General features: G+C 37.3%; 1 protein-coding gene across 2 annotated transcripts in view; it reads left to right on the forward strand.

Annotated features, from left to right (window-relative positions):
- The window catches only part of LOC106067448 (receptor-type tyrosine-protein phosphatase alpha-like), a 62,485-nt gene that overhangs the window by 4,048 nt on the left and 35,397 nt on the right, over nucleotides 1-23,040 (forward strand). For both annotated transcript variants that reach the window (XM_056028849.1, XM_056028850.1), the window contains exons 2-9: nucleotides 1,904-2,041; nucleotides 2,577-2,744; nucleotides 6,134-6,328; nucleotides 8,619-8,834; nucleotides 11,952-12,161; nucleotides 13,218-13,352; nucleotides 14,954-15,088; nucleotides 22,305-22,439. In XM_056028849.1, the coding sequence (XP_055884824.1) occupies nucleotides 1,904-2,041; nucleotides 2,577-2,744; nucleotides 6,134-6,328; nucleotides 8,619-8,834; nucleotides 11,952-12,161; nucleotides 13,218-13,352; nucleotides 14,954-15,088; nucleotides 22,305-22,439 (1,332 nt within the window). The remainder of the gene's footprint in view (nucleotides 1-1,903; nucleotides 2,042-2,576; nucleotides 2,745-6,133; nucleotides 6,329-8,618; nucleotides 8,835-11,951; nucleotides 12,162-13,217; nucleotides 13,353-14,953; nucleotides 15,089-22,304; nucleotides 22,440-23,040) is intronic.

A 23,040-nucleotide genomic window follows, 5' to 3' on the forward strand; every position in this document is an offset into this window, starting at 1 on the left:
GTAACGAAACTAAACACAGAATACTCTTGGCAGCAGTGGCGTTGCTAAGGTGGAGATAAGGGAGTCCACATCTGAAAGTCCCACTTGTGAGGGGCCACAATGAGAATTTGATTTTTTTTTACATTATATATTAAACCAATGCCATGCTATCATGCTATGTATGTCTTTTTATGTAAATTAGTGACTATGTTGCATGCATTTTACATATTACACATATATTTATTAAGTACATTGTCTCATGTCATGATGTGTCGAATACCAAAAATGCAGAGCTCTAAAAAGGACATCTTCCCGTCCCACTAATCCCTTGCTACGCCACTTTAGAGAGCTTTAGAGAGAGGTCGACTTTAGTTTAGTAGATGTTTAACTTAGCGACATTTGACGGTACCTTTCATTACTTGTTTAACTTAGCGACATTTGACGGTTCCTTTCATTACTTGTTTAACTGAGCGACATTTGAAGGTTCCTTTCATTACTTGTTTAACTGAGCGACATTTGACGGTTCCTTTCATTACTTGTTTAACTGAGCGACATTTGAAGGTTCCTTTCATTACTTGTTTAACTGAGCGACATTTGACGGTTCCTTTCATTACTTGTTTAACTTAGTGACATTTGACGGTTCCTTTCATTACTTGTTTAACTTAGCGACATTTGACGGTTCCTTTCATTACTTGTTTAACTGAGCGACATTTGAAGGTTCCTTTCATTACTTGTTTAACTTAGTGACATTTGACGGTTCCTTTCATTACTTGTTTAACTTAGCGACATTTGACGGTTCCTTTCATTACTTGTTTAACTTAGCGACATTTGACGGTTCCTTTCATTACTTGTTTAACTTAGCGACATTTGACGGTTCCTTTCATTACTTGTTTAACTGAGCGACATTTGAAGGTTCCTTTCATTACTTGTTTAACTTAGTGACATTTGACGGTTCCTTTCATTACTTGTTTAACTTAGCGACATTTGACGGTTCCTTTCATTACTTGTTTAACTTAGTGACATTTGACGGTTCCTTTCATTACTTGTTTAACTTAGTGACATTTAACGGTTCCTTTCATTACTTGTTTAACTTAGCGACATTTGACGGTTCCTTTCATTACTTGTTTAACCTAGCGACATTTGACGTTTTCCTTTCATTACTTGTTTAACTTAGCGACATTTGACGGTTCCTTTCATTACTTGTTTAACCTAGCGACATTTGACGGTTTCTTTTATTACTTGTTTAACTTAGCGACATTTGACGGTTCCTTTCATTACTTGTTTAACCTAGCGACATTTGACGGTTTCATTCATTACTTGTTTAACCTAGCGACATTTGACGGTTTCTTTCATTATTTGTTTAACTTCTCGTTCGACATCGTTTAGTATTTGCTGCGTTGTTGGCCTTTCGACAGAGTTTTTTTTTATTTGGCAAATTTGAGTGCTACCTCCGCCTAGACGTATCTGTACAAGATACATCGCGGAGGCGTCTAATACGTCTAAGCCTCAAACTGGCCGCCCGGTGGAAATGGTCGTTTGAGGAGAAGAGTAGACCGATAATGAGACAAAGCAGAACGCCCGTTGTAATGCCTTGGAACTGAGTCCATTGTACTGGCGAGGGTGTAAGAGAGGTAACAAACATCAACACACCAAGGAGCCATTTTTATTGCGGACACCTGCACAGCTGATGCGTTAAAGCATCTCGGTATAGGAAGTTATTAGGAACCATATATAATAGGGATGTAACAAAATGAGGCCTACATCCGCTTTTACCCCTCCCAGTCTTGTAAGGGACAACTCTCTTGAACTTAATGAAGCACTCCACACTAATCATGAACTTAATGAAGCACTCTATACTAATCATGTGCTTTCTCCAGAAAAGTCTAACTCAAAGCCTGTAAAAAATAAATTAATTTTTCCACAGCCTGCAATGTTGGATGGTTCGGTGACAGCTGTCAGTATAAATGTCATTGTCGTGACAACGCCCAATGTGACGCCACCGGGGCCTGCAATGGCAGCGAGGAGTGCGAAAGAGGATGGTTTGGTTACAAGTGTCAATATCGTAAGAAAGAATTTTTAAGCAAAATCATTCGCAACCAGATTGTTAAAACTATGACCCTAATTTTAAAATAGGTTTCAATGTCATGAAATCCTAAGATATTGGACTTATATACTTATCAGTTGTTGATTGGTTAAGCGTTTGCTTGAGGGGGCCCCAAATGGGTGTCCGAAATTTGTTTTTACATTAAATATTAAGGCATTATCTCAAGTCATGATGTCGAATGTCCAAATGCAGGGGCCCTAAAAAGTCAAGCCTCCTGGCCCCCAAATCCTTAGCTACGCCACTGATGACTTTTTTCATTCATTTGTACTAACCAGGTTTTTAAAAAGAAAGCATTTTAGAATCTATGTTTAATAGATTGAATTGTAGTTTGTAGTGTTAGTCTTTAGGTGATTAATTATCAAGCCGATCGTTCATATTTTGTTTTAAATGACCGTAACTCCTAGGATAGCGACGCGAATTTCTTTCCCCACTTTAGTTTAAAATACACCGCATGGATAAAGTGTATTGACTTGTTTATTGTTTCTCTCTTCAGGAGATTTAGCCATAGATGGCGTTGTCAGCAATATCAGTACTCCACAAACAGTCAACATACTCACTGACGGCAATGACACGTCGTGTCTGACTGACAGAAATGTAGTGGCCGTCCAGTGGACTACCAGCGTCTACTTCACATGGCTCAGGATTGTCGTCAGACATCCCTGTTAGTATAAGAAAGAAAAGTATCACTCTAACACACAAACACACATACACAATGCTGAAGGGTTTATATAGTGGGGGGTGGGGGGTGGCTCTGGTTTTAGCATGAAGTGAAATGATGATTGCCTTTCGACTTCTTTTTTTCCCCAAAATAAAGATAGTGAGCATTAACTACTGGGGGTGATAATAGTGTGCACTACCAGCTGTGATGCTAATTATGTGCACTACCATCTGTGGTGCTAATTATGTGCACTACCAGATGTGGTGCTAATAGTGTGCACCAAAAGCTGTGGTGGTAATGGTGTGCAATAAAAGCTATAGTGATAAATACTGAGCACTAACAGCTGTGATGCTAATAGTATGCAATACCAGCTGTGGTGCTAATGGTGTGCAATAAAAGCTGAGGTGCTAATAGTGTGCAATACCAGCTGTGTTTCTTATAGTGGGCACTACCAGCTGTAGTACTATAGTGTGCACAACCATCTATGGTGTTAATAGTGTCCACTAACAACTAGTGTGCAATACCAGCTGTGCTGATAGATTATATGGAAAAGGAAAAACAATCTTCAGCTAGATAGAATGCTGCCGTTCTCGGGAGGTTAAAACTCACGATAGATATAGGCACTGGCGGATCCAGGGGGGGGGGGGGCGGTAGGGGCGATCGCCGAAGGAGGGGCGGACGAATTTTAGTATAGAATTCACACAATTTGTATACGAATTTATTACTTATGTTAATAATATATACTAATTATTTATATTTCAACCTATTTTTAGATTAATTCGCCCCCCCCTTCTAGTATTTTGGCCGATTTGGTAGGGTCGGGAGGGGGCGATGGCATCAATCCGCCCCCCCCCACCATAAACTTTCGAGTGGGGGGGGGGGCGGTCCTATTTATTCGTAGATATCACATATTGCTAACAGAATCAATTAAATATCTATATGATTAAAACTTGTTATTCTTATTCTAACCGGTCTTTATATTATGTCGTTCACCTGTTGGCCGATTGGAAGGGGAGGAGCGAATACCTCTACTGCCCTTCCCATCTAAACCCTTTGAGTGGGGGGGGGGCGGTCCTACTTTTATGGAGAAATCATAGTATGTGATCAAAATTAGTCGAATATCTATATAATATAAACAGGTGGAAGTGCGATACATGCAATCACCTTCCCCCCAACGGACAAACCAATACTTTTTCTTTTTGTATTATAGTAAGAAATGACAAAATTTTAAAAATCTGTCACTAATATAATTTATATATGCTATAAAGTAAATTCTTATATCGAGTCGCCCAACCCCTATTCTTTAATGCAAAATGCAATCATTAGCAGAAAATTATAAAAAGCAGCGAGGATTAATCGTTTTCATTTTAACGCCCTTCCCCTTTTCAGAGAGAGTTTGGAGTTTGTGTAATTTCACATGAATTTATCATAACTATTTTTAGAAAGACTTTGCTTTGGAAAAGTTATAATTCAAACGAAATTTTTCAATATAACAGTCACGGTTGAGATGAGTTCAAAAGCCAAATAACCTTTTCCTAGTCGACTTTTTCCAACCTTTACTCTATCTAGTGAAATAAATTTAGGACTATAACTCACAATTTATGCTTGAATTTTATTGAATATTATTGATCGAATATTTTTTTTTTCGGCGGCGATCCTCAAAGCCTTAATCTAAATATGTGGGGTATCTTATCTTTTCAAAGAACAAATCGGTAGTATTTGCAATGTATTAAAGGACTATACATTCATATTAGAATATTTTTCCACATTATTCAAAAGGTCCTTTATAATAGAATGAATAATGAGCTTTAGGTCAGGAGAATGCATTACTGCAGTGAAGAATGTCAGAAAACGCGTTTAGCGTCGAGGCTTCGCCCCGAACCTCACTGATGAATAATAAGCTGTAGATGTCAGGAGGATGCGTTTATGCAGTGAAAAATGCAAAAAAACGTTTTTGGCTTCGCCCCGAACCCCACTAATAAATAATGAGCTGTAGATGTCAGGAGAATGCGTTTATGCAGTGAAAAATGCAAGACAACGCTTTTGGAGTCGGGGCTTCGCCCCGAACCCCACTGATAAATAATGAGCTGTAGATGTCAGGAGAATGCGTTTCTGCAGTGAAAAATGCAAGACAACGCTTTTGGAGTCGGGGCTTCGCCCCGAACCCCACTGATAAATAATGAGCTGTAGATGTCAGGAGAATGCGTTTCTGAGTGAAAAATGCAAGACAACGCTTTTGGAGTCTGGACTTTGCCCCGAACCCCACTGATAAATAATGAGCTGTAGATGTCAGGAGGATGCGTTTCTGCAGTGAAAAATGCAAGAAAACGTTTTTGGCCCACTAATAAATAATGAGCTGTAGATGTCAGGAGAATGCGTTTCTGCAGTGAAAAATGCAAGAAAACGCTTTTGGGTGTCGGGGCTTCGCCCCGAACCCCACTGAGGAAGCTTAAAGCGCTCTCCCAGACCCCCAAGTTTGCAAGAGAAAGGCCTCAACATGACTGTTTTTTGTTCTGTTTTTTTTTCGCCGAACATTGACTAACAGTCTTATTTTATTCTCATATATCGAATATATATATATATATATATATATATATATATATATATATATATATATATATATATATATATATATGCTGTATGCACGTTTATGCATAGGGTTAGGGTTTACTGGGCGTTAGGGTTAGGGTTTGGAAAAAAATCGCCCCCCCCCCACTCTAAAGTTCTGGATCCGCCAATGGATATAGGTCTCTAGGGGAAAGTATTAAGTTTTTAAAAACAGGGAAACAGTAAGCCTTTAGTTTTGAAAGTAATGAGTACTGAATTTTTTCCCCAAACATACATGTCAATAAAGAGTGAAAAAAGAAAAAAGTTAACAATAAAAGACCACACACACACACACACACTTACACTTACATACACAAAAGGTTTAGAAAGCCTTCAGGATAGAAGACTTTAAAGTAAAGTAGCAATCATGCATAAAACACTGAACCATAATCTTCAAATACAAAAACAAAATTTAATAAAATACTCAGAAAGACACAAAGATACAACCATACAATCATTGTATGTGCTATGACAAATTTGTACAAATGCTCCTTCTTCCCTAGTGCTATTAGAGCATGGAATGGGTTGCCTGAGCCAGCCAGGGAAGCCAGTGACTTGACAGAATTTAGGTCATTGGTTAATGTGCATGACTGAATGCATGACGCGTAGGACGTAATCATCTTCTTATTTGAAGTAACGTCTGTATCATATAAGATAAGATATGGGTAAAATGAAAAATCCGACACAAAAATGAAATCTCAATAGATGATTTTTTAAATGTAAATTATGAACTTGAAAGCTTGCGAACAACTAATCTAACCAAAGTTCTTTTCTTTGTATTACAGCCGTCCTAACAAAAGTCAATGTCAGCTTTATCTACAACTTAAACCAATCAATACCATCTTTTTGTAATCAGCCCAGATTTTTTGTGGTCAACAATCTGACCGCCGATTTCAGATGCGACCTCTCTCAGACCACGTGGAAAGTGATTTTGGAAGGTCAAGGAGTCTGGTCTTTGTGCTCTGTCTACATCAATGGCGGTAAACTAGATCCGACATTTTGTTTTCAAAATTTATATTAACTCAATCGGTCTTCCTGTCTGGGGTGGAATATTTTACACGCCGCTCTTTCTCCTATTTCTCATTCTCGGATCAAGTTGAAACTTTGAGCAATTATTAATTGTTAATGACAACACACGAATCTATGAAAACATTAACCAAGTAGTTAGTCAAATAGTCGTAATTATTAAATTAATGAAATAAGAAAATGTACTAAGCTAATGGGTAGATAAGACTTGTGGAGAGAATTAGGTCGTTGGCTAAAAATTGGAATCTAACAATAGATAGGCCTACTTATAAAATGTTCTGTTTTCATAAGTACTTGAATAGCGCAGTGGCTAATGCATCGGCCTTTCAATGTGAAAAATCGAGGCCTCGAATTCAGATTCGAACTATAAAAACAAAATGTCTAATCGTACAAATTTAGTGCTCTAGATCTATTGAATCTATCGATTCAAAATGAAATAATATTTCACTCCATTTAAGCTCTGTTTTTGTAAGTATTTTTTTCATTTTACTCAAGGGATATCATCAATGTGTCACTTGTTAAGTAAAACAGCTGCTGACATATATATTTAGACTTAAAAAGGTCGTAGCTTAAATATGTTTCCATTATATTTTTGTAAAATGTTTGACATGTTTCGGATGTTCCTTCATAGTTCAAGATAATCTATTTCCTAGTCCAAACCTCCTGCAGGACGACGGGGGATGGGAGCAGGCAGGGTTTGAACCCGGGACCATCGATATGTCCGAACGACAGTACAGTGCGCAAACCGCACGACCAGTTATTTAGTTTTTGATTAATATTTGTTATTATTTGTATAACCATCTTTTCTTACCTTCGTATTACTGACATTGGCTGTTTGATAGATCTAGAATCTGTTTGATAGCTAGAACTAAGCAATAAGTGATAATTAAATCTTTAGCCCATGTGATAGTTAAATCTATAGCCCATGTGATAGTTAAATCTTTAGCCCATGTGATAATTAAATCTTTAGCCATGTGATAGTTAAATCTATAGCCCATGTGATAGTTAAACCTTTAGCCCAAGTGATAGTTAAATCTTTAGCCCATGTGATAATTAAATCTTTAGCCATGTGATAGTTAAATCTATAGCCCATGTGATAGTTAAACCTTTAGCCCAAGTGATAGTTAAATCTATAGCCCATGTGATAGTTAAATCTTTAGCCCATGTGATAATTAAATCTTTAGCCATGTGATAGTTAAATCTATAGCCCAAGTGATAGTTAAATATTTAGCCCAAGTGATAGTTAAATCTTTAGCCATGTGATAGTTAAATCTTTAGCCCAAGTGATAGTTAAATCTATAGCCCAAGTGATAGTTAAATCTTTAGCCCAAGTGATAGTTAAATCTTTAGCCATGTGATAGTTAAATCTATAGCCCAAGTGATAGTTAAATCTTTAGCCCAAGTGATAGTTAAATCTTTAGCCCAAGTGATAGTTAAATCTATAGCCCATATGATAATTAAATCTGCACGCTATGTGACAGATCTTCACTGTGTGAGTTGGACAGCCTCACTGGCGGATCCAGAGGGGGGGGCGGTAGGGGTAATCGCCCCCACCCACCCACTCGGCCGACGAATCTTAGTAAAGAAATCTAACAATTAGTATACGAATCCTAAAAATGAAAAAATATTTAGAGTAGAATTTATTTGGTTCACTTACAAATGAGCTTTCTTTAATATTATTTTTCGAATATTATTTTTTCGGCGGCGATCCTCGAAGCCTTAATCTAAATATGCGAGATATCTTATCTTTTTAAGGAACAAATCGGTTGTATTTGCAATGTAGTAAGGACCTGTACATTCATATTAGAATATGTTTCAAGTAAAACATTATTCAAAAGATCCTTTTTAATAGGATGAATAATGAACAGGTAGATGTCAGGAGAATGCGTTTCTGGCAGTGAATAACGCAAGACAAAGGAAAGGCCACCAACGCGACTTTTTCTTTTGCGAAGATTGAAACACTGCTCCAGTTGTAATATGACCACTTTTTGTTATTCTCTGTTATATATATATATATATATATATATATATATATATATATATATATATATATAAAAATATATATATATAAATATATATATATATATATAAGCACTTATACATAAGGTTAAGGTTTACTGAGCGTTAGGGTTGGGTTTGGAAAAAAATCGCCCCCCCCCCCCTTGCAAAATTCTGGATCCACTAGTGGGTCACAGCCTACAACTACATTCTATCTGATAGATCTACTCTATGTGCATGTTTCAGGACGCAATGTTGCTTTGAAACAGAATGCAAGTCAGACAAGCAACTATTCTACTTTGATGTCTCCCGAGAACGCAGTGGACGGGAATTCAGTAGACATATTCCTCGATAAGCCGCCATTCAGCTGCACACACACATATGTAGGTGACAAGTCCCCGAGATGGACTCTGACATTTGGAGAAGTGTACACAGTCTACAGACTTATCTTGGTCAACAGAGGTGAGTTAACAATGTGACTGAAACTACACTGCTAGTAATGTGTGACTAATTAACTAAACTATGCGGAAATTTACATTGTAATTAGAGTCCGTGATCTTACATTTACACAACAGATGTCTCTCTCTCTCTCTCTCTCTCTCTCTCTCTCTCTCTCTCTCTCTCTGTATATATATATATATGTAAATTGTATAGAGATGAACAATTCAATTTTTTTAACAAATTAAAATAAAAAAATATTGTGTACTATTTAATGATTGATTATATAACAAGGCTACAAAGACAGTTTGTGTGGAAACACAAACTCAAAATCGGCCTCGAAGTGGTCCACCCAGGCAGGTAAAAAAGCAGGTTGCAATATTTTCAGAAAGAATATCATAATGAAATTCTATCAAAGGTTAATGACAGAGAAGAATGGAGAAAGAAGGTTGACAGATCCGGTGTGGTGCCCCGACGGTGCAGCAGACCAAGGGATAGGTGAAAGTGAAGATGAAGCTAAATGTGAACCTGGCCTAACTGATATCATATAATGATGATCTAATTGTATATAATGATTAACTTATTGATCTAATTGTGTTGCCAAGGGTCAATCTCTTATGCGAAGTCACAAGGGAAAAAAAACATTTCCGCAATAGGAAGAATAATCCTTTTAGTTCCGTGACCTAGGTATGTGTGTAGGTTACAGTTCACGGGATAATATGAAAAACTACTTATTAATTGTTGTTCTAAATTATTTTCCACTTATATGTATATTGCATAGATTTTTCTCTTTAAAACAAAAAATAAACTTTTTTCGTAAATGTAACAGTTAGTATGGCAGAACTCAAAAATACAACAAACTTAAACATTTTGCATAAATGTGTTAAAAATATGGTAAATAGTCATCTCCCATACTAAATAGTCCTCTGTGTTTGTTACTATTAATAGTGAATAGTTGTAAAAATGGTGTATTTTTATGAAAAAAACTCGCTTTAAAAACAAAAAGGAGCCGTTGCATCAGAAATTTGAATGGACTAAAATATCATGATGTCAGATTTTCAATATCTTTTCTAGTTTACCAGATCTAAACGGGACGGACGGACGGAAGGACGGACACAAAACTAATAGCGTCTTTTCCCCTTTCTGGAGCCGCTAAAAATGATTGTAATGCTTGACGTTGTGGCCGAAGATTAAGGAGAAGAGCATTATTTCACGTGGATATGTGATCCTAGCTGTGATCTACATTTTAAAATACGTGGTCCTAGCTGTGATCTAGCTGTGATCTACATTTTAAGATACGTGATCCTAGCTGTGATATAGCTGTGATCTACATGTTAAGATACGTGATCCTAGCTGTGATCTACATTTTAAGTTACGTGGTCCTAGTTGTGATCTACATTTTAAGATACGTGGTCCTAGCTGTGATCTACATTTTAAGTTACGTGGTCCTAGTTGTGATCTACATTTTAAGATACGTGGTACTAGCTGTGATCTACATTTTAAGTTACGTGGTCCTAGTTGTGATCTACATTTTAAGATACGTGGTCCTAGCTGTGATCTAGTTGTGATCTACATTTTAAGATACGTGGTACTAGCTGTGATCTACATTTTAAGATACATGGTCCTAGCTGTGATCTACATTTTAAGATACGTGATCCTAGCTGTGATCTAGCTGTGATCTACATTTTAATATACGTGGTCCTAGCTGTGATCTACATTTTAATATACGTTGTCCTAGCTGTGATCTACATTTTAATATACGTGGTCCTAGCTGTGATCTACATTTTAAGATACGTGGTCCTAGCTGTGATCTACATTTTAATATACGTGGTCCTAGCTGTGATCTACATTTTAAAGTACGTGGTCCTAGCTGTGATTTACATTTTAAGATACGTGATCCTAGCTGTGATCTAGCTGTGATCTACATTTTAAGATACGTGGTCCTAGCTGTGATCTAGCTGTGATTTACATTTTAAAATACGTGGTCCTAGCTGTGATCTACATTTTAAGATACGTGGTCCTAGCTGTGATCTACATTTTAAAATACGTGGTACTAGCTGTGATCTACATTTTAAGATACGTGGTACTAGCTGTGATCTACATTTTAAGATACTTGGTCCTAGCTGTGATCTACATTTTAAGATACGTGGTCCTAGCTGTGATCTACATTTTAAAATACGTGGTACTAGCTGTGATCTACATTTTAAGATACGTGGTACTAGCTGTGATCTGCATTTTAAGATACGTGGTCCTAGCTGTGATCTAGCTGTGATTTACATTTTAAGATACGTGGTACTAGCTGTGATCTACATTTTAAAATACGTGGTACTAGCTGTGATCTACATTTTAAGATACGTGGTACTAGCTGTGATCTACATTTTAAGATACTTGGTCCTAGCTGTGATCTACATTTTAAGATACGTGGTCCTAGCTGTGATCTACATTTTAAAATACGTGGTACTAGCTGTGATCTACATTTTAAGATACGTGGTACTAGCTGTGATCTACATTTTAAGATACTTGGTCCTACCTGTGATCTACATTTTAAGATACGTGGTACTAGCTGTGATCTACATTTTAAGATACGTGGTACTAGCTGTGATCTACATTTTAAGATACGTGGTACTAGCTGTGATCTAAATTTTAAGATACGTGGTACTAGCTGTGATCTACATTTTAAAGTACGTGGTCCTAGCTGTGATCTACATTTTAAAGTACGTGGTACTAGCTGTGATTTACATTTTAAAATACGTGGTACTAGCTGTGATTTACATTTTAAAATACGTGGTCCTAGCTGTGATTTACATTTTAAAATACGTGGTACTAGCTGTGATCTACATTTTAAGATACTTGGTACTAGCTGTGATTTACATTTTAAAATACGTGGTCCTAACTGTGATCTACATTTTAAGCTGGACCGATACTGACAAAACTGTTGTCTGCTTGTGTTTGTTTTAATTTCTCTATCCGCTATATATATATATATATATATTTTAGGTGATAGTTTTTCGAAATTCGTACGTTATTTATTTATTCAACCTTCCTGAAGTCTGGCTCTCTACATATAATATTAGATAAGACAAATTAGAACATGTAACCATAGTACCATATCCAAGTGATTACATTTATTTTTTTAAAAAGGTGATAATCAGGGAAGACTCGCTGGATTCTTGTTACAGACTTTTGATGTCATGAACAGAATTGTGATGAATTACACAGATCCTCGGAAATCTATTTCAGATAAATATTACGTCAATACAAATAGTCCAACGCTTCCACTCAAACGTATCACCATACAAGCAACATCGAGTGAGCTTATACTGACACTATGTGAAGTGGAAGCTTACGGCGGTAAGTTAGAAACAACTCTGCCTAATGACGCATGAGATTACCTCCCTTAGTTCTGTATGCGCTCTGTGTCTAACTATTGCAGACCAATGCTGTGGGATATCAATGGTAAAGGTCACAATTAAGTATATGAAATGAGTATCAAGAAAACATTAAGAAACTAAAACAGTCGTAAGTTATACCCGAGATTTATTACAAATGAATATTTCTCATTTGACTACAGTAACACCAATAGTCATCATCATCATCATCACTCCTTTGAGTTCCTCATGGAACATAGGGCCTCGACAAAAACATGCCACTCTCCACGGTCACTTGCTAGTTTTTTTATGGTTTCCCAGCTCTTCCCGGTCCTCTCGGCTTCTTCAAGTACACTGCGTTACCATGTTCTTTTTGGTCTTCTTCTGCGTCTTGTTCCCAGGGGTTCCACTCTAAGCCCTGCCTAGCTCTGTTGCTGGTATCTTTTCTAAGGGTATGACCAATACATCTCCACTTCCTCTCTAAGATCTGCACTTCTATATTTTTCTGTCTACTCATCTCCCAAAGTTTGGTGTTTTTCTACTTTGTCACCAATAGTAAAATAAATAAATTTTAGAGAATCCTCAATACAGAAGTCTAAAAAGTTAAATAGCAGTGAAAAAGAAATGGCAATAATGTATAAAACACTGAACCCATAGACATATATATGTCTATGACTGAACCATAATTGTCCATAACTTACAAAAAGAAAAACAAACCTAATAAAATACTGTGAAAGACACAAAGATAAAGGGACTTCTTGTGTTCCATATAGCCTGCTAGAATAAATTTGTATAAAATGTATTTCTCTCCTGAAGCAGTTAGAGCTGGATACAGTGGCCAAGAAAAGCAATAACTTAGTCGAGTTGTACTCGTCTGCTTGATGCAAGACTAGCTTAAGAAATGTATAAGCGTATGGTGTAATTATCTCTTTTTGTTTCTGTAATTTATAAGATATATGTTTTATCCTTTCTCTTTTGCTTGTCTTTTTTAAATGTCTGTATTAATTTGCATCCCTTGATGTCTGTTTGTTTTATGTAGACTGCCCATCTGGGAAATGGAGTCTCGCTTGCAATCTTTCTTGTGACCAGCTGTGTCCATCAAAATGTCTCGTTCATAGTGGTCAGTGTGAGACTAATTGTGTGGGCTATACCAATCCACCAAATTGCACTTTTGGTAAGTCTATTCTAATCTAATTGGTATGTTTGTCTTTATTAACCATTAGCCCAATTGTTTTATGAAAAAAAAAACAGGTGTAACAAATTTGTATCTGCTTGAAAACATTCCGTACAGAGCGCTTGGTTTCATTCAGACCAGTGTAAGATAACTTAACATTAAGCTAGAGTTTCAAGAGACGTCTCAACAAATAAACAATCATAAATTTGGTTTGCACAAAAATAGAGACCACATTAAACTACTATTAAGCACATTTTTAATTGAATAGTTGAAACAATTATTCAAAAAGTCAGGCTTTCCTTCCCATCAGGGCCGGTTCTACAGATTGCGGGGCTCTATGAGAAACGGATTGCGCGGGGCCTATTTTGGGTTGGGATAAGGATAATAAGCGAAAATTAAGATTTTGTATTAGAAACTCAATTCGTCTTTGTATTTTATTCATTCTTTACAAAGTACAAAATTACTATCAAATTAACTTTACCAGCCATCTACAGTAGATAGTAGTTTTTCAACAAAAAGCTGATAAACATTCAGATCTGCCTTTTAGATTTACCATCGACTAGCAAAATATCGCTTTTGATTTTTTGAAGAGGTTGGGATACATTTAGATCTATATTTGTATGCCAGTGACTATTTAAGTAAATTAAGTATTTGTATTTCTTGTTTTGGTTTAAATTCGCCTTATTATCACATTTTTATTAAATGAAAGCTGACAATGCTGTTTTTTTTTTAATCGCGATCAGGATTGACGTTTTCCATATTGAATGACACCCCGAAATGACAATTTTGTCTGTTTTTAAGGAGATTTGCACGATTTTTCAGAAGATTTTAATAATTTCAGGAGATTTTCATGACTTTTTCGTATAATTTGCAATTTCAGGAGAATTCCAGTAACCCTTTAATAATAAGTTAAGATGGTTTAATTTTATAATTTATACCTAGAATTCAACTCTTGTTTTAGCGCTCCTGATGAACTTATCATTGATTAGTAGATCAAAGTTTTGCTGCTTTCTAAAGAATTCAGTCTTTATAAATCCACTAATCTTGCTTTTCATTCATCAGTAAATAAAATCTTAAGAAAATGTCGTTTCTAATTCAAAGTAAAAAAAATTCAACTTGTAGCCGCGCTTCTCTGAATCAAGGCATATTAGCAGTGCAATGACAGACATGTGTAAAACAATTAATAAGAACTTGTAGGTTTATATAGGTTTATAAGGGGGGCCTTCACTAAACACGCTCTACATCATTTCTCCTTCAAATCCTAGATTTCTTGGCTAACTCAACGAATACGTTTGATGTAATCATATGCAGCAATGATGATGTGCTTGTTATCTTTGTTCATGTCATATGTGTGTGTATGTGTGTGTATGTGTGTGTATGTGTGTATGTGTGTGTATGTGTGTCTATGTGTGTGTATGTGTGCTTTATGCTAGAGACTTTTATCGTGCATTCTATTTAAATGAGAATTCCAACTTCCCAGATTGTCTGCAATGTCTGCACTTAATAACGGAATAAAGATAAACAAATCTAGAACATACTTATCTAGAACATAGTTATCTATTCACCATATAAATATGTCTTCTACGAGTATCGATTTTCAGAGTGCCCCAAGGGGCGATGGGGAGTGAACTGCTCCAGTACCTGCAGCAACTGTTTTCATGGTGATTGTAACACTGTGACAGGAGAGTGCATTCTGGGATGTCTAGGTTACGACAACCCCCCTTACTGTACGAATGGTGAGTACTGAACAAATGTGACCTTGACATTGTTATAAGTGGGAGCGTCTTCAATGGGAAGGAGTTTTATAAATGCCTATTTTAACATTTCTCGTTTAAATCAGACTTTTCAAAATGCAGTCTTTACTTTTAAATAGTCGAGTGTGACTGGTACAAAAACAACAACACAGAAGTGAAACTGTCTGTTACCAAATGTTTGAAAAAAAAGGACATGTCTTTATAAAGACTGGATTCGGGAGAAACCCAGGTAAGACGGTATAAAACACCTGGCAGTTGAATGAATGTCAAATGGGAAAATAAACAGACTTTCTAAATTGTATTCACAGATAAGGAAGAGAAACAGTAATTTTTGTTAAGATCGTGTTAAGGCCTTAGGTGTAGGTTTCTTAAGGTTGTTATTGACGGAAGTTTTAATAGTAATAGATATTAGCACGCCACTAAATGTGTAATGCTTCCAACGGCTTGCGTCTGAAATAGCCTCTGACAACAAGTCTAACCCCTGGCTATAAAAGAGTGGCTCGAGTATCGAATTGTTTTCATTATTAGGAGAATTGCCAAAGGCCGACAACTGGCAAATAACCCAGAAAGCTTCGAGCAGGAGAGGCTCATTAGCCTTGATTGGTTACCCACCTAGATGAATGAAAACCCTGAATCCAAATCTTCGTTGCCTTGCACCTTACCCAAATATGGTAGTCAATCTTAATGAAAAATCAGGAGCCAGTATCTGCACACTGTGCAGCCCACAATGCAACGCGCGTGCAGAACCAGCTGACACTGCTAATCCACAATTGTATCAAATATTCGCTGTTCTTTTGGACACATCAACTGAGGGGAACTTCTGTAAGGGTGTCATAGTTCCGTGTTCCGACCACAGCTTAAGCCAAGGCTTTCATCTCAATTCTACGAGATGAACCATGGCTACTCCGCGATTTAAGGAGACTATAAAATAATGAATAGTTCATCATCATCATCATTCCTTTGAGTTCCTCATGGAACATAGGGCCTCGACATAAACACGCCACTCTCCACGGTCTCTTGCTAGCTTTTTGATGGTGTCCCAGCTCTTCCCGGTCTTCTCTGCTTCTTCAAGTACACTGCGTCGCCATGTTCTTTTTGGTCTTCCTCTGCGTCTTGTTCCCTGGGGGTTCCACTCTATGGCCTGCCTAGCTCTGTTGCTGTTATCTTTTCTAAGGGTGTGACCAATCCATCTCCACTTCCTCTCTAAGATCTGCACTTCTATATTTTTCTGTCCACTCATCTCCCACAGTTTGGTGTTTTCTACTTTGTCATACCAGTGTATTTTTAGGATATTTCTCTGGCATCTGTTGATGAAGGTCTGTATTTTTTTTTTTTGTTGTGGCTTCAGTTGTTCTCCATGTTTCAGAACCATTCAGTAGGACAGCCTTGACATTAGAATTAAAGATTCTTAGTTTAGTCTTGTTTGAGATGTAAGGAGATTTCCAGGTTGGTTTTAGCTGTGTAAATGTCTGACGTGCTAGATTTATACGGCGTTTAATGTCTTCATCTGTTCCACCTGATATACTGACTACACTCCCAAGGTATATAAAATTTTCTACTTGGTCTATTGTCTGAGAATCCAATACTATGTCTCCACTTTGTTTATTGTTTACTTTAAGTACTTTAGTTTTTTGGTGGTTTATTTTGAGGCCTACTCTTTTTCCTACTTCGCTTAAAGCTGTGACCTTTTCTTGCATATCCTGTAGTCTGTGTGATAATAGGGCTATGTCATCAGCGAATTCCAGATCTTCCAGCTTTTGTGTGAGAGTCCATTGGATTCCTTTCCCTGCGTTAGAGTAGGCTTCTTTTGTGACCCAATCCAGTACTAGAAGGAACAGGAGTGGTGAAAGAAGACATCCCTGTTTGACTCCTGTTGTGACTGGAAATTCCTCTGACAGCTTGCCACAGTGGGTTACTTGGCAGGTGAAACCATCATAAAGGTTCTTGATTATGGTTATTATTTTATTGGGGATCCCATAATGTCTCATTACAGTCCAGATAGATTCTCTGTCGACACTATCAAAAGCTTTTTCAAAGTCAACAAAAGTTGCATAGAGAGGAGATTGCCATTCGACACATTGTTCTACAATTATCCTGAGTGTAGCTATTTGGTCAGCACAAGATCTCCCTTTTCTGAATCCGGCCTGTTCTTCCCTTAGGTGTTCATCACATGCTCCCTTTATTCTGTTTAGTAGGATTCTGCTAAAAATCTTGCTTGGTACTGACAGCAAAGTGATGCCTCGCCATTTCTCACATTGTGATAGATCTCCACTCTTTGGTATTTTAATTAGCAAGCCCTTTTTCCACTCACCCGGAGGTGTTTCTGTTAACCAAATTTTGTTGAATAGTTTGTGCATTTGGTCAACTATTTCACTTCCTCCTTCTTTTAGGACTTCGGGTGGTATGTTGTCAATTCCAGCTGCTTTACCTGTCTTCATTTGTTTGAGTGCATTCCTTATTTCTTCTTTTGTTATTTCTTCCATGTTTATGTCTAGTGTTGGTCCTGCATTTAGATCTGGTGGATTTCGTGGTTTAGGTCTATTGAGCACTTCTTGAAAATATTCTTTCCATCTTTCAAGTTGTTCATTTATTGAAGAAAGTAGTTTTCCGTATTTGTCTCGGACTGGAACATTGCAATTAGCCTTTTTGGTACTGAGAAGTTTGGTGATTTTGTATAGTTGTTTTATATCTCCTTTACCTGCTGCTTCTTCTGCCTGTTCTGCCAGATTATTGTAAAATGATCGTTTGTCTTGTCTAAGCATTTTGGTGACTTTCTGTGAAACTGCTTGGTAGTCTTGTTTTGATTGTTGCTTGTGGTTTCGTGTTTTTGCTAGGTTAACTGCCTGTTTAGCGCATTTCCTTTCTTCGATTAATTTCCATGTCTCGTCACTAATCCACTGTTTTTTCTTCTTAGGGTTAAGGCTTAGTACTTCATTGCTTGTTTCAGTAATAATTTCTTTGAAATTTTGCCAAGATTTATCGACGCTTTGTTTGGCCTCATCTAGTTGTAGCACAGCAAATCTATTTTGAAGGGATAGTTGGAATTCCTTTTTAATCTGTGTGTTGTTGAGCTTGTCTAGGTCAAATCTTTTCCTTTTGTTTCTTTCTGTTTTATTGCTGGCCAGCTTCATTTTTAGTTTGGCAACAACTAGGTGGTGGTCTGAGCCAATATCTGCTCCTCTTCTGTTTCGTACATCTAGTAATGTGCTTCTCCAGTTCCGCCGTATGGTAATGTGGTCGATTTGATTCTCTGTTTTATTGTCTGGTGAAACCCATGTCACTTTGTGGCATTTTTTGTGGGGGAAAATGCTGCCTCCTATCACTAATTCATTAAATGTGCAGAAGTCTGCAAACATTTCTCCATTTTCGTTTATGGTGCCAAGTCCATGGGTGCCCATACTTTTCTCTCTCTCTCTGTTGTCACTTCCCACTTTGGCATTCAAGTCTCCCATGACGATCAAAACATCTCTTGTAGGTATTTTGTCAACTATACTTTGCAGTTGGTCATAGAATGTATTTTTGTCAGTATCACTTGCAAGGTTGGTGGGAGCATAGCACATAATGATGTGAACATTTTTGAACTTAGACAAAAATTTGGCTCTAATTATTCGTTCTGAAACTGGTTCCCATTCTAAAAGACTTTTGAAAGCTTCCTTGTTTAGTAGTAGTGCTACACCATTTTCATGTAAGTCATCTTCTTTTTCCTTTCCAGAGAAGAGAAGGGTTTCTCCTGATTGCAGTCTTGTTTCACCGAATGTGTTCCATCGAACTTCACTCATTCCCAGGATCTGTAGTTTGTAGTTGGCCATTTCCTTGGCAGTTTGTGCACATCTACCTGGTTCTAGTAAAGTGCGGACATTCCATGTTCCCAAGTTAAATGCTGTCTTCTGAATAAGGAAGTGTTTCTTTTTCATTGGTTTAAATAGAGTGGTCGGCCTCACAGGATTCGTTCGACTTTCCCTGCATAGCTTCATAAGTCTCCTTTGTGGAGCTCTACTTTCGCCTCTGACAATGTTTAGTGTTTGTGCTTTTGTTCTGGTTTCTATAACACTTTTTTTTTTCCATGGACAGGTTGTTAGCCTATCGCACAACCCCTGTGTCCCGGGGAGGGGGATGCACCTTTTGTCTGGCCTCTGTCCTAAATGACCTGTCCGGCTTGGTAGTACCTGCCAGGAGTGATGAGCTCCCGCCGGTATAGCTCTGAGGGTCATTGAGGCACTCAAGCTGTCACACCACGGCAAGGTATGTGCATCAGGTGAATAGTTAGGGCATAACAAAAGGGAAACATACGCTATTAAAAAAGAACTAAACAAACACGTAAAAAAATATCGAAAAATTGACCTGAGAGGTTGCAAGAGTTAGGAGCAATAGAACTTAAGAAAACTAGAGGCTTATGTCAAGATCTACATAGAGCCTAGATAATATACTGTAGATCTAATTTTAAGTTTGTAAATGAGGTAATCCAAAACAAGATCACAAAAGCAATTTTGGCTCAATGATGACATGCCTTTTCAACTCTTCGAGCAATCTGGCGCTCCACTATCTCTACAGAAAAAGATACAAACGTTATACAAACGTTAAGTCTGTCCTTCTATACGGTCCAGAAACATGGAGAGTCACTAAAACAAATACTGAAAAGCTCCAGACCTTTGTTAACAGAAGCCTACGCCGGATATTAGGAATTAGGTGGCCAGAAAAGATGACTACTGTCAATTTGTGGGAGAGAACTAGACAAAGCCCATAGCCCAAGACATCAAAAAGCGAAGTGGAGCTGGATAGGACACATCCTGCGAAAACCAGCTACCAATGTTGCAAGGTAGGCACTTGAATGGAATCCGCAAGGAAAGTGGAAATAAGTGGGCAGACTCAAGCAAACCTGAAAGAGGTCAGTCATCGGTGAAGGTGAGAATACTGGCATGACATGGGAGCAGATGAAGAAAACTTCTCGGAACCGTGTTCGGTGGAGAGGTGTGGTTGCTGCCCTACTCTACCCACGAGGTCTTCATGGCTCAATAAGACTTTACTGCAGGGAACATTATTAGGTAAAAGAAAAAAAGGCAGAGAAAGCGATAGAAAAGTATCAGCCAAGAATAGACAGACATTATCCTATACATTACAGACGCTACTTCGAAAGAGAAGATAATGAAGTCATACGTTTAACATTGGTCAATGTAGTCAATGTAGGCTATGTTAAACATAGAATTAAACTTTCCGAAGTCTTTTGTTTTCCTGGCTAATTCAAGCAACTAATTTCATTATGTAGGCCTAATAACATTAGGGTTTCAGTTGAAAGCATGTTTCACATGGAACTTCGTCAGGATCGAAATTTATGATGCTTTCAACTGATATGTCCGTTTCTTCAGAAGCCTTCCGAAACAAGAACTTATTGAGCGCTTGTGTTTTATACAATATCAAACTGGCTAGAAATACAAGATTCTGTCCCAAATAGCGTTATCTTTGTTCGCCTATTCCTGTGAGGTAGGCCTAAGTGTTATTATATATACATGCGAGTTTCTTTAGACTTTAGGTTATCAATCATTAAGAATTAGGCTACTGGCTGTCAACGATGACAAATTTACAACACACTATGATAATGTTTGTCCTTTGAATAAGAGCTGACCAAAAAAAAAAAAAAAGGATTTGATAAAAAATTATGAATACTTTTGCTAGCAAGAGAGCAAATATAAGATTCTTTTTAAAATGTCATTTTATCTTTGAAAAAAAAAAGGGGGGGGGGTATTTTCTCAGTTTTAGTTCTTTTGAGAATCAACCGAGCGTCATTTAGGCCTACCTATAGCTCTAGTTATAATTCACTGGATTGTACTATTTGCAGTGAAGGCAAAAGACAGAAATGAATTGAGAAAGAGGAGAAAAATCATGCCCTATATTAGATCTAGATCTTTTTATATTAAATGGTAAGGGAGAGAGAGAGAGAGGCGCGCGCTGCAGGTCACGCCAGTTCATCAGCGTACTGATAGACAGCTGCCAACTTATTGACCTCACTGGCCAGGGACCCAACCATCGAATAATTACCATAGGCCCTATCTCACGACTAGTCACTATAGATCTAGATTCTAGTACTATCTAAAGTTTAGAAAATAGTCTAGATCTATATAGATCTTGAACCTAAATCTATGAGCAGCCATTTCTAGATGAGCCTATAGGATTTATTCTAGATCTAGAAATAATGATACTATTATAGTTAGATCTAGATAGGGGGTTCTCAACCAAATAATTGTTTGTTTGTTTTACATGTTTCGGATGTTCCTTCAGAGTTGAAGATAATTACTTCCTAGTCCAAACCTCCCGCAGGACGACGGGGGATGGGAGCGGGCAGGGTTTGAACCCGGGACCATCGATAAATCTGAACGACAGTCCAGCGTGCAAACCGCACGACCAGGCAGCCATCCCAGTTTATCGTGACCCCTTTGGGGGTCGAATGACATTAAATTGCCAGGGGTCGCCAAATACCCCCCCCCCAACCCTGCAATTTGGATTTAGACTCATTGGAAGTTTTTTTTTTTTTTTTTTTGTCCGTTTTAATGTGGTGTAACATTTGAACTGCATATTTGAAGCGTATATAGGCTTACTTGGTATTCTAAATATTTCATATCCTGTTCTGTTTGAGATTGTGTATGCCTACTTCTTCCATTTCCAAGAACAAATATTTGAGAAACATTAAGGTTTTCCAGCTTGTTAGCAATAAAGTCAGAATCAGTAGCAGACTTAAAATAGCGCCATAAAATGACATTTGTTGTGCTACTGATCATTCCTGATCTGGTGGAACAGAAACAATCTCAACCTTTGCACTACCATCGGGATGTTTGTAAATACAGATGAAACTTTTTTTCTGTAATAATGTAGTTTACTATATCAAACACTATTCTCCATACTTCGCAATATTTGTCAAATTGTCACTTAAGTATGCAACATGTATATTTGTTAATACACAATAGAAAAGTAAATAAATGCAAGACTGAATAATAATTTTAATTTAATCAAGAGCACACATTTATTTAACAAAAAACGAAAAAAGTTTACTGTTGGTGCGCCACCTAGTGGGAAATTATATTAGGGTCGCGGACCTAGAAAGGTTGAGAACCGCTAATCTAGATTATAGCTATACTGAATAAATTATACATTTGGCCTTAATATAGATTCTGATTTATCTAAGATAAATCTGTTTTTTATGTTTCAGGCTGTTCCACTGGACTTTATGGTAAAAATTGCACCCAGGAATGTTTCAATACGTGTAGGAATGAAAGTTGTGATTCCAGCACAGGCCATTGTCAGGAATGTGTAGTAGGCTTTCATGGAGATTTTTGTTTAGATGGTATGCTTAACTTACTTAAAGTACACATAACCATAACCAACCTAATGCTTCTTCATATTATATGGGTCTATATCTAGTATTAATAGGTCTTAAAGTAAAGTAAAGTTCCCCGTTCAGACTGTGTTATCTAAGATGATGTAAAGAGGAAAGGTCATCTAGATGTAGTCTATTTCTCAATTTCTGTGGCCCATGGTTAACTAGGGTGTCATGGTAGCCAACACAACGACCAACCGCCTTAATTTACTTTTCCCCAACTAATGTCAGGTACCCATCAGAGTTGGGTGGCCTCAATGGTGCCGAAAAGGTCCCAAAACTAAAAATCCCAGTCTTAACTAGAATTTGAAACTGGGGTCCCGGGTTTGGAAGTCAAGCCACCGGGCCTCCTAGTATTAGGCCTTAGCCTTAGGGTTATTTAATTTTTTTTTCTAAATTAAAATTAAATTATTATAAAAAAATACTAGAAGTCTGTGCATTATGTGGTGAGGAATAATAGTCCCGGGTGCAAATCGCACGACCAGGCAGCCTGTCATTAACTTTCAATTTGTCTGTTTGATATGGTTGTATTACTAGTTTCTATGGTATTACCTAAATAAATAATGAA

Source organism: Biomphalaria glabrata, chromosome 5, assembly GCF_947242115.1.
Source record: "Biomphalaria glabrata chromosome 5, xgBioGlab47.1, whole genome shotgun sequence".
NCBI lineage: Eukaryota > Metazoa > Mollusca > Gastropoda > Planorbidae > Biomphalaria > Biomphalaria glabrata.